Source organism: Aspergillus viridinutans (genome assembly GCF_018404265.1).
Source record: "Aspergillus viridinutans IFM 47045 DNA, scaffold_6, whole genome shotgun sequence".
Lineage (NCBI taxonomy): Eukaryota > Fungi > Ascomycota > Eurotiomycetes > Eurotiales > Aspergillaceae > Aspergillus > Aspergillus viridinutans.
The window spans coordinates 509,550-521,234 of NW_025091222.1; the positions used below are offsets into that span (position 1 = coordinate 509,550).

At 49.5% G+C, this 11,685-nt stretch overlaps 3 protein-coding genes across 3 annotated transcripts; 1 reads left to right on the plus strand and 2 right to left on the minus strand.

Annotated features, from left to right (window-relative positions):
• Positions 1-1,428: 1,428 nt before the first annotated feature.
• Aspvir_008044 (8-oxoguanine glycosylase OGG1) lies at positions 1,429-2,898 on the minus strand (the record flags this gene model as incomplete). Its single annotated transcript, XM_043271220.1, has 3 exons — positions 1,429-1,847; positions 1,901-2,742; positions 2,804-2,898. The coding sequence occupies 3 exons, from the start codon at positions 2,896-2,898 to the stop codon at positions 1,429-1,431; spliced, it is 1,356 nt and encodes a 451-aa protein (XP_043127155.1).
• A 400-nt stretch (positions 2,899-3,298) lies between these two features.
• On the plus strand, positions 3,299-5,313 carry Aspvir_008045 (splicing factor u2af large subunit; the record flags this gene model as incomplete). Its single annotated transcript, XM_043271221.1, has 7 exons — positions 3,299-3,329; positions 3,383-3,411; positions 3,473-3,983; positions 4,044-4,657; positions 4,707-4,968; positions 5,022-5,233; positions 5,287-5,313. 7 exons carry the CDS (start codon positions 3,299-3,301, stop codon positions 5,311-5,313), a joined length of 1,686 nt encoding a protein of 561 aa, XP_043127156.1.
• Positions 5,314-7,612: 2,299 nt separating this feature from the next.
• gprM lies at positions 7,613-9,354 on the minus strand (the record flags this gene model as incomplete). The annotated part of the gene is made up of 5 exons (XM_043271222.1): positions 7,613-8,640; positions 8,698-8,836; positions 8,893-9,047; positions 9,121-9,204; positions 9,276-9,354. 5 exons carry the CDS (start codon positions 9,352-9,354, stop codon positions 7,613-7,615), a joined length of 1,485 nt encoding a protein of 494 aa, XP_043127157.1.
• Between the last annotated feature and the right edge of the window lie 2,331 nt (positions 9,355-11,685).

Genomic DNA, 11,685 nt, shown 5'->3' on the forward strand with positions numbered 1-11,685 from the left:
TACGCTTGTCATCCCCGCTCTCCCACTGCCCGCAGAAAGGGCTTCAGCTCTGATCAAAAAGGCGCTGAAGCAGCACACGAGCAAGATCCAGTCCAATATGCTTGGCCTCAACCATCTTTTGTCCGTGCCGCATGAGAACCAGAACATCCTGCACGTCGACGCAAGTGACAGACTTAATGTTATAACGGGTCTAGTGATATCCTGCGAATTTCCGTGACTCTTCCCCCCCGCTTATGGGGATTGTGCCTTCAATGGGCAGCTTGCAGCGATTTGGTTTCAGTTTTGCCTCGTTCTGTCATATATTGTCCTTTTTCCCTGTTAGACGCCTAGGCAGGCTCATCAGCATCTGTAAGCATCAGCGTTGGCGCATACGATAGCGATATACGGTGGTTTAATAACGAAATTATGATCTGGAAGGTTCCTCTTTTGCATTCACGCACGGCACAACAATTTCAGTGATGACTTCAAAATATAGTAGACTAGGATCTGGGGTTGTTTTAATGCATATCAACTCGGCTGAGTTGCCCCACATCAGGTTTGCATTTCTTGTTTGCTGAAAGTCTCCCGGCGTCAATCAGGCAAAATACTGCAGAACTACTGCATACTAGCAATGCACCCTGCTGGAACAAGCTAGAGGAGTTAGTATAAGGAGGACTGCCGATTTCACTTCTATCCCCTCATATATGTCATCCATACAGGCGTAAACGGAACCAAGCCCATCAACGTCATACTGACCATCCTGGCGTGCGCAGTACGTAGTAGTCGGTAGACTACAGAGTAGATACTCCATAATGATCAACAGAATCCGACCCACGAAGGCCCGAAAATCCTGTTGACTCATTCCCTAGATAAGCAGATACCGATGGAGGTTAGGGGCATCATGATCTTCACTGAGGGACCGGATTCTCTCAAGAGTAGGTTTGCCGATCGCAGTGGCAGGAAACGGAAGCACGGTTACGGTAGTGTTATGTCAATTCTCCACATTTATTCAACGCTTATCGAGGTGGCCGTTCTTCAGCATTTGCGACTTGTGCATGGCGTAGATAGATACCCAGATGCCCTGTGGATCAACATTGCTGATGGTTTATTTGTCTCGGCTTCGGGTTTCCTGTTTTGATGTCCCGGGCGTTGGTGATGTACGGAGTAAGTGTTGCGGATGAGTATTGAATTACTTGATCGTTTGTGACTGGGGTCTTTGGCGTATCGTAGTTGTCTTACTGGCTCTTGCAGAAATGATTTTGAGCCCTGGTAGACGAGACGTGCGTTAGGAATTGAAGGTGCTGCGCATTCGAGTCCGAGAATATCGATATCTCCGTCTCTCGGAATGGCCCGAGGTGTTGGTTACGGGGTAAAGTTTGAATAGGAAGTATACATTTGTAAATATCTGTCTACAGGTGTATATTTGCCTATAATCCTGAAGAATCTGTGTCAGCGGTTCCGAAGCCGCTTTGACATTCTTCTCGTCGTCGTGGTCTGTGAGGTTTGTATGATGGCCTTCACGTTTTCTTTACTCTCCTCTTTCATATCCTTTGATTCCAGCTCGTCCTCGCTCGCAGGTCTTTTCAAGGCATAAGCCGTGGAGGTCGTGACTTCTGTCTTGACCTTGACGGACTCCTTATCATCGCCCTCGTCCTTTACAGCAACCTTGACATCTATCTTGCCAGACGTAGCAGCTAATCTGTCTGAGAATGTCCTCAAGTCTGCCGTGAACAGAACACTATGAGCCCAGCCGGCCTCCTTGCCCCAGAGTTTCCGAAAGTGGTTGCCGACGGCGTCGTAGGTTGCTTTCGTTAGCGACTTGTGAGCGCCTCTACCGAACTTGTAGTCTCTTTGCGCAATCTGCCAGACTAAAAATTGTCAACATCAGTAATCGGTAGAAGACTTGTTGAGAGTCACTCACCATGTGTATCTACCGGCACCGCCTCTCCCCACCCCAACCCCATGAGACAGACACAATCTGCAACTTTCGGCCCAACCCCCTGTAGCCCTAACAACTGTTCATGAGCGTAACGGTATCCCTGTCTACCCTCCGGTCTCATTTCATCGCCGGGCACAGGCTCGACTCCGAGAACAGGAGACTCTGGATTCCGCAACGAGTCAAGCCAGCCTTGCTCTCTCTCTTTCGCTACAATCAAAGCTGTCTGCTGGATATATTTGGCCCGGTAACCGAATCCTAAGCTTCGCAGGCGACCCTCAACGTCGTCAGCGGTCAAAGCCTCGGGAGGAGGGAAGTCATGGTACGCGCGGTCGCCGACGGTGGCTACCAGGGGACCATAGTTGACGCATAACTTCTCGACCATCTGCGATATGCGTGCGATATTGTTGTTACTGCTGCAGATGAAAGATACAAGGGCTTCCCAAGCATCCTGGCGCAGAATCCTGATCCCTGTGAACTGGGGTGCCTTTTTCTTGAAGTTCGGGTCTTGCGAGGACCACTGGGTATAGAGGTCTGTAAGATTCGAGGAGAGATTGAGGTAGTGCTTCAGAAGCTCTAAGGTCTGGTCGTCATGGGTGTCATCTGATGATCCGCTTTGCGTTACTTCTCCATTCGAGCCATTCGCAGCGCCAATTGACTCGACGCGCAGTGGAGAAGAGGAGGGTTTTATTCGGGGATTTGGTGTTGATTGAGAGATAAGCGAGCGATATGTCCTATAATAGAGGTATTGCGGGTCTTGTTTTAGAGATAAAAGTCGGCCATGGAGGACGCATCGCCATTCGTCACTTTCAGGAACATTGTGCCATCTAGAGACTCGAAATAGTCAGGAATATCGTTTCCATTCGATGATCAAGTGATATAGCCTACCGAAAGGACTGACCGCAGCGCAAGGTTGTGTTAATACATAATTCACTTAAACTCATGGGAAATTTGCGCCATTCTGAGAAGGCCCCAACAGTCATGATGTCAAAAAGGGAACGTCATATAGAAATGGGAACAACTTGCAGTCTTGCAGCTCTTAGAGGTACTGATAGGAGATAAATGTATCTCGAAATTCTGCCGTGTCTCCCTCCTAAGAGGCAGGCGGTAGTTCATGTTCACAGCTAGCGCGCTAACCGCTTCGATTCTAGACGCCGGCGGTTGCTCTTCGCCGCCGATTTCACGACCTGCGAGTTTTCCAGCCAGACGCTCAGCGCAACTCCTTCCTTTGTCCAAGACCCCTTTGATAGGTTTGGTTATATCATCAGGATCGCCTTGTTGATATTATCTATCGCTCTGAAAGGTCAACCCTTATATTTTGTTGACTTACTTCTCGCCACGTTGAGTAAAAGGAGCAGGAAAGGATAAGATAGCTCGTCCAACATGAACGGCGATACTTACTCTTCTTCGCGAGGTGAGAGATCTTTCTATCTTCCACAATTTAACTGTAACTGACCATGAGAACAGGAGAACCCGGCCGCTCAAGAGAGCACTACGTAAGTCGCTACAGCCGCTAGGATGAACTCTCATAAACAATTGCTAATGTGGCCTCGACAGCGCGACGAAAGACGCGAACGCGGAGGTGAACGTGGTGAAAGAGGAGAGAGAGGAGAGAGGAGACGATCGAGATCCCCCCATTACGGCTCCAGGGGCTCCCGACGTGAATACGAGGCAGACTCATACTCGTCGAGTCGCGACTACCGCGCCAGAGAACGAGAGGACCGCTACTCCGGCCGGAGAGACGACCGCGAATGGGACCGGGAGCGCGGCGATCGCGGCGATCGCCGACGCAGAGATTTTGATGATAGATCGTCTCGACGTGACCGGGATAGAGACTTGTTCGAAGAGAAACCCCGGAGAGAACGAGGAGGAGACCGCGAGCGCGAGCGCGATCGCGACCGGGAGAAGAAAGAACGGAAAAGAAGCGCAACCCCTCCACGCAAGAGGGAGCCCACGCCCGATCTGACAGATGTGCCATCTGTTCTGACTAGGAAACGTCGTTTGACGCAGTGGGACATTAAGCCTCCTGGTTATGAGAATGTTACTGCTGAACAAGCCAAGCTGTCGGGTAAGTTGCGACTACGCGACGTGTATCTATCCATATGTAAGTTGTGGCTAACGTTTCTAGGCATGTTTCCCCTTCCCGGAGCACCTCGCCAGCAGCCAATGGACCCCAGCCGCCTTCAAGCTTTCATGAACCAGCCTGGTGGTGGATCTGCGGACAATTCAGCCCTCAAGCCGTCCAACTCGCGTCAGGCCAAGCGTCTGTTCGTATACAACCTGCCTCCCGGCATTTCCAGCGAGCATCTCGTGTCCTTCTTCAACCTGCAACTCAACGGCCTCAATGTCATTCACAGTGTGGACCCTTGTATCTCGGCCCAAATATCCGAAGACCATAGTTTTGCACTTCTAGAGTTCAAGACACCCAACGACACCACGGTTGCTCTTGCCTTTGATGGCATCACGATGGAGGAGCACGAAACCGTCAGTGGAGCTGAGAACGGCGCCCCCAAGGGGCTCGAAGTGCGCCGACCCAAGGATTACATTGTCCCGAACGGCAGTGCGGACCAAGAATACCAGGAGGGTGTGTTGCTGAATGAGGTCCCCGACTCGCCCAACAAGATTTGTGTGTCCAATATCCCGCAATATATTCCAGAAGAGCCCGTGACCATGTTACTCAAGTCGTTTGGCGAACTCAAATCGTTTGTACTTGTGAAAGATAGCTCGACGGAAGAGTCAAGGGTAAGTGGTGTCTATCCGAGCGCGGTAAGGTTTTTACTGACTTGCCAAGGGTATCGCTTTCTGCGAGTACGCTGACCCCTCAGCGACTCCTATCGCTGTGGAGGGTCTCAACGGTATGGAATTGGGCGACCGGCATCTCAAGGTTGTGCGTGCTAGTATCGGAATGACGCAGGCCACCGGGCTTGACATGGGAGTCAACGCGATGTCGATGTTCGCCAAGACTACATCCCAGGATTTGGAGAGCAGCCGTGTCTTGCAGTTGTTGAACATGGTGACGCCGGAGGAGCTTTTGGACAATGATGATTACGAAGGTAAGTTCTTTCATTGACGGGGCAATTTTCAAAATTTACTAACTCTGGTACAGAAATTTGCGATGATGTTCGCGAGGAGTGCTCCAAGTATGGCAAGGTCCTGGACTTGAAGGTGCCACGTCCTTCTGGCGGCAGCAGGCAGTCTCCCGGAGTGGGAAAGATCTATGTCAAGTTTGACACGGTAGAATCGACCACCAATGCCCTGAAAGCGCTTGCGGGCAGAAAGTTCTCTGATCGGACAGTGGTGACGACCTACTTTTCCGAGGTGAGTTGTCCCTAGGCCATTTCTTCTTGTTTTATTCTGACGGTATCTTGCAGGAAAATTTCGATGTGAGCGCCTGGTAGTCGATAAACGGAGGGCTAGGACTCATTGATTGTGGTATTATCCCTGGTGCTCACGGAAATAATTTGCAACTCAAAATCTATTCCCTTTCTATTTGAACCTTGCTTGACCGGCGTTTGCAAACAATCCCTCGAAGGATCAAATCAATTGTGCTTGCATCGGACGATGCAACTAGTTTGACCATGTATCATAGCAGAAGTGACTAAGCTCGTGAAAGTCCGATCATCTAAGTTGTAGTGATGTGCACTTGGAAGGATTGCTAAGCATTCGTACTCCATGATATCGACTTTAGACGAGAACTCCACCCAACACCGCTACTATGCATGAATACGAACACAAGAGGTTCAAATCTTTACTTGAAGTCCTGATCCCCAATCCACAATCACATGAAAACCGCCCAAGCCTAGCTACGCGCTCTCTGAGGCCCGCTCCACTGCCGAGGCCGGTACACCGTACGTTTTAGTCTAGACCTACCGGTGTCGACCCACGAACACATCCAGTGCACCACGCACATCAAACTCAATCCAGTCTACCTGGCACTATCGAATATGAGTCCCAAACTTGAGTCGTTTACCCCATGGGGTAGTGAAAGGGAGATCCATATCCATATCCATATCCGTACCCGTACCGATTAATTGATAGTCAACCATTCCAGCTTCCGCTTATCCGTGTTTGCGGGGTTGAACTCGACGCACTAGTAAACTATCTACTTGTAGATCAGCGAGTTTGATACCCATGCCGTCAAGGTCCTATTGAGCTTATGGTGCTGAGTCTGACACACAGTGAGGCGGGTGCTAAGCTCAGCCTACGGTGGTAGAATCACGCTTGTTGAAGGATTTTCACATGTCCCAGAATTGCCATTGCCATTGCCATTGCCATTGCCGCCACAAGAGGAGAATGAGGCGTTGGACCCGCCTGTCGGATGTGAGGTAAAGTACTTTGTACTCATGCTTCTTCTAGTGATGATGCTGATGCCTAGGTTTAGAGGAGATAAAGTCGTCTCCATATCCCCGCAATGAGGGATTTTTATGGAGTATCGCGTGTGTAGTTACCATATCTCACTGTCTCATCTCTTGGGACTTTCTGACGGCGTACGGAGTAACGGAGGAATCAGTGGAGAAGATCCTGTCTGATCTCGATTCGATAGTCGATATTTCTCTGCCCATCACACTCCACAGCAATACGGAGTAGACTACTACTCTGAGAGTCTCTAGTTCTACTCTTTGACAAGGTATCAGTGATAGTGCCAGTGCTACCCCGTACATGCACGAGATTACTCGTGGATTATTGATTAATAGTCTCCCTCGCCTGTACGAATCCCTGTCCTTAATGCAGGAACGGCCATGTTCCTGTTTGGGTGTGTTACATTGCATCAGCTACCTTACATGGATCTATGGATGGTGACCGTGACCCCGATACTCGATTTCCATGGTCTAGATACTGCATCACTCATCTACGGTGAGGATCGCGTAGTGCGAAATATCTGATTCACGTTGACATCACGATATGGCAAGCTCAAACTTTAGTTTACCTTGGTCTGCAGTTACAGTTTACAGTTTACACTCTGAAATTTTAGCTAGCTATGGTACTCCGTAGACTACACCGAGTCACCGACCTGTGGAACGGATACGGATACGCTGTCTGGCACAACGTGTCTTACAGTTGCAGTCTTACCTCTTACCCCGTAGCCAAAGTCTATCTTGGCCAGAATCCACCACCAGTTTTCTTCTAGAAGGATCGGCTAAAGTAAGTTGCAGCTTACAAGAGCGATTATTGGTGGTTGGTTTGACCGTGTGAAGATAGTCCAAGGTAGCTGATGCAAGTGCCGAGTTTCAGATCGTCTCATACTGTTACTGTTGATGTTACAGTCTAGAGTTCGTGGTGTGGAGGGTGGATACTTGTCGCGGAGATGGACTCGACGGCCATAATTTTAAGGCGATGGTGATAGGCTTTATATCACAAGGACAGAAGTCGTTCTTCATCTCGCCCACAAGGCAAGGACACTGGAATGCGGGGAATCTAGTTCCTAAATTCAAGGTGTGGGTTGCTTTTCCTACATCCTTGAATTCTGTATACTCTGATGTGTATTATGGAATACATTGTAAATCGGAGATGCTGACGCCTGCGAAAGTAATATGCACGGTATATCTTTTGACATGAAGAGAAGGAAACAGAGGGCCAGAAGTAACATTGCTAGGGTATACATTGCATCGTCCAAAACCAATATACAAAGAATTTTAAACTCCTCAACAGCGTGACATGGCATTACATTAAAACCAAAGACCCAAAAAAGACACCAGTCTAGTCATCATCTTCCCGATAGACGGCCGGGGCGAACGTTGTCTTGGGATCCCAGTCGCGCCCTTGTGATGCGCTGGGCGGCCGCGGGCTGGAGAAGCTCATGGACGGCCGCACGTACCTGGCATCTCGCCCGAAGTGGCCATTCTCGGGACTCTTCGTCCCCGCCATGCGCGCAGGACTTGGCGATCGGACCATGGGCGATGGTGATTTGTAGGAGGGGAGTCCCGTGCTGTTGAGCATCTCGTAGGACCGCGCGTCGCCCAGCCGCCCGCGCGCATCAGCGGAAACGAACTCGAGACGGGCCTCGCCCATGCCGAACATGTTCTGGAAGAAGTCGACCCAGCCGCGGAACATCGAGGGGCGAGCAAAGAGGATGAAGTTCCAGAATCCGACCAGGGAGAGGAGGATCAGGACGGCGAGCAGTAGTCCTTCGCTGGGCCGGACCTTTGCCGCCTCGTGGTCGCATTTTTCCCGGTCACCCCCGGAGGCTGCCAGACACGCAATCCATGGAGTCGCCTTTTTCATATTCTCTCGCGTCGGTTTGAGACCGCTGTCGAGGTCGATGAAGGTCACGGCGAAGAAAATCACATTCGCGACGATGATCAAGACTAGAGCTACGCCTCGCCATTGTAGTTGGAGGACTCTTCGGATGCGACGGTATGCTTGACGAGCGGACACGGTGCGGACGCTGGAGGAGTAGGACGGCAATCCCGAGCTATTTGTGGTTGAATCCGTGTCGAAGAGAGACTTGATGTAGACGTGGATGCAGTACCCCATTGTCGCCAGTTGCAGGATCAGCGCGGCAACGGAGAACGAGATGATGGGGATCCAGTAATCCTGCAGGCCACGATCGATGTTGATATGACAAATGGTGCCGAATCGGAAAGATACGCCCGTCAAGAGCAGCATCACCGTGAGCCCTATAGCTGGGACGACCCAACCGAAGATCAACGCTCCCCACATGAATTTCGGACCCAGTATCACTTCCCAGCATACCTGAAGATGGAAGGCCACCGTACGGAGAAAACCTGGAGATCATTAGTACGAGTCAACCCACACAAGCTCAGAATCGTTCCCAAACATACTCCATACTACCACCATCCAGCCTCCGAAAAGAAGAAGGGCACCTGTGAAAGCGCACGAGAGACTAGAATGCATATCGTTGGGAGTGATCTGGTTATGGCATTGATCCGGTTTTACCCCTAGAGGGATAATGAACGCAATCTGCATGTCGGTTAATAACACGTCCTGGGACCCTCCAATGCGCCATTTCTACTTACCTCCATGAAACAGATGCCCAATGTGAAGCAGATACTGAGGTAGTGGCGATGCGTAAATTTGACCGGAAGGACTGCATACGACACAAGCAGGAAGATACAGAGTGGCAACATAGCGACACTGATCCAACTCGCAGAACTCGCTTTCTCGAACAACCCTGCAAAATTGTAAAAGAGGTTAAAGTGAGACGGCTACTCTGCAACTCAAACAGGTACACAGTGTGAGCTTACCATCACCGTACGTCCATGCTACTATCGGACAGGGTAAACAGCAAGAGATATCGCCCACAGGTTGACAATAACGACCTCCGATGACTAACAAGCAAAAACCAACACGATCAGCCAATGTCGACAACAGCAAGCCAGCAATAATCAGGGGAGCGTACATCCACCGGTGGAGGGGAAGAGTTCTTCCTGAAGAAACGGTACCGGACACAGCCCGTTCAATGCTGTACGATTCATCATACTGGCGGACTTGTTCGTGTGACTTCTGCGAAATGCGATTGCGGTTGCCCGAAGTTCATATCCCGTTCATGCAATGGTCGTAGTATATTTTGCGAGTTGTTTCTGGAGGCTCAAGGGTGTGTGCACACCTCGCGCGAAGGGCTCGCAGCCGAGCAACAGCTGCGATGAATATAATTAAACGTTGCTGAGTTGAGGTATACAGTCAAGAGGTGGAGGAGGGGAAAAAGTGACAGAAAGCTAGATCGAGGGGCAAGGTAGTAAGATATACATGGATTGGAATAACATGTCTACTTCCCCGAACCCACAGAAGATACTAAGAGGAACAAGCCAGGATCTTCAATCCTTGGGGGCGAGTAGCTAAAATAATACTGCTAGACTAGCCTGCAAAGTGCTAATAATGCCATCCATGTAGGCTCATACCTCTAGTAAGGGGACAGGAGGCCCGTTCACCCAGGGCACGAGTCCATTGTTCCGCCAGCCCACCATGAGACGATGATTGGATCTGGGATCAGTGAGTAGGCCGACCAGTTTCCTTCGAGGAACGTGAGACTTGAGCTTGGCACCAGGGGCATTGGTGTGGTTAGTGGAAACGAAGCGAACGAGCATGCAGGAGAAAAGCACCAATGAAGAAGCACAGAGTTTGTCGCGTATCCAATCGACCGGGGACGGAGCCGGCGGCCATCAGAATTTAGGATGATTTAGGACTGTAACTGTAGTAGAAGGCTAAGATTGGTTGCTGGACTTGCCGTAACTCGGTAAGGAAAGGATCAGTCTGGGCGGGGCAACAAACGGTTATGAACTCCACTAGAAGATGGAAAGGAAGTCAAGAACAGAAACTTCACAGTCTAGACTATCTACGAAGAGGAAATGCAACAATTCTGGTGTTCGTCGCGAAACATCATTGGGTTTCAAGTTACCAAGAGTGGTAAAGGTGGAGTTCGCCTATGGTTGGTTGTATTGATACAAAAGCTGGTAAACTTGCTAAGTTAAATATCTAACTATTTATTATTGTTATGTGTCAGCAGAGACGCAAAACCCTCCTGAAGGTTTATAGTATCAAGCTTCAGTTACGTGATGAAAAATGAGTGCTCTATATGTCGATCTGTTCTGGACGTTGACTGACAATCTGATTCTTTGGATTAGCATTCTCTGCTTTTTCTTTGTTGGGAAAGTCTGGGACATCCTTCTGTCGGTCCCATGGTACTACGGAGTATTAGGTAGAGTCCCTCATGATAAGGAACGCACGAGGTTTTACCCGTCTTTCGGTAACCCCCGTCTTCATCCTATCCCGTTAGCCAAATTCAGATACCTTTGCGGACTACTCCGTACACATTGCTTGCCTAAGTTATGAACGGTTCAGAAGTAGGCAATCCTCTTCCCAAATTCATTATTATTACAGTAGGTAATAATTCATTTAATACTCCATAGTCTTCCAGGGTCCAGGATCAATGCAATTATTACCAGGTAGGTACCGTAGGTATGACCAATTCCTGGTACCTTACAGGTGTTGCTGGCTTGTTATTGTAGCATTGCCCCATGGAGGCTTCGTATACGTACGTAAAGCCGTCCCGTAGGAGCTTTTCTATCAACCAGGGGTATCCAAGCCTCTGTGGTAATTAGGCGAATAGCCATGCATTCAAGATGGATCTTTCTGTCCGCTAGGCCCAAGTAAGCAGGCCTGCCAGACGCTAATGGCTACAAAACGAACTAAATTCTGCATTGAAATTTATGAGTGAGGGGAAGATCCCCGACTCCTTAGGCTCGCGCTTGCTTTGTCCCTTTGACTTGTCTCCCTCCTCTGCAAGCGGCAATAAGGTAGTCACTCACCTGCTTACTGCTGCCATTTGCCCCTGGTACCTGCGGCGTCTGAACCAGGTGCATAACTGCAAAGGATGTCATACAAGAATTTGACTTTCTCTTCCTCCCTACCTACCGAAAGTTTGATTCTCAAAAGCAATCATAAAGTATGAAAATCATTAGATAGAGAAAACAATACTCCGTACCGGCTGTGCCTTGGGTTGCGAGCTGAGACGTCAGCCGAAGCCTCACTTCTTGTGGGCACAGAGGAGGCACGCCCTTTTAAAAAGTAATCGCTAATTTAGAGATAGGATCTAGATCTTGCCTAGGCAGCGATTCCGTATCCGTTCTCAACTTCTCCACAGTGACAAGAATAACAATGATATCTAATAAGATACTTACTTCGTACCACTGTCAAATGTCAGGCACTTTGACTGCTTCCTAGTCTAATCTGCCAATCTCTGACGGAAAATGATGCGCATACAGACTAGTCTACAGACAGAATACAAATCTCCACAACCCCAAGCCTCATTC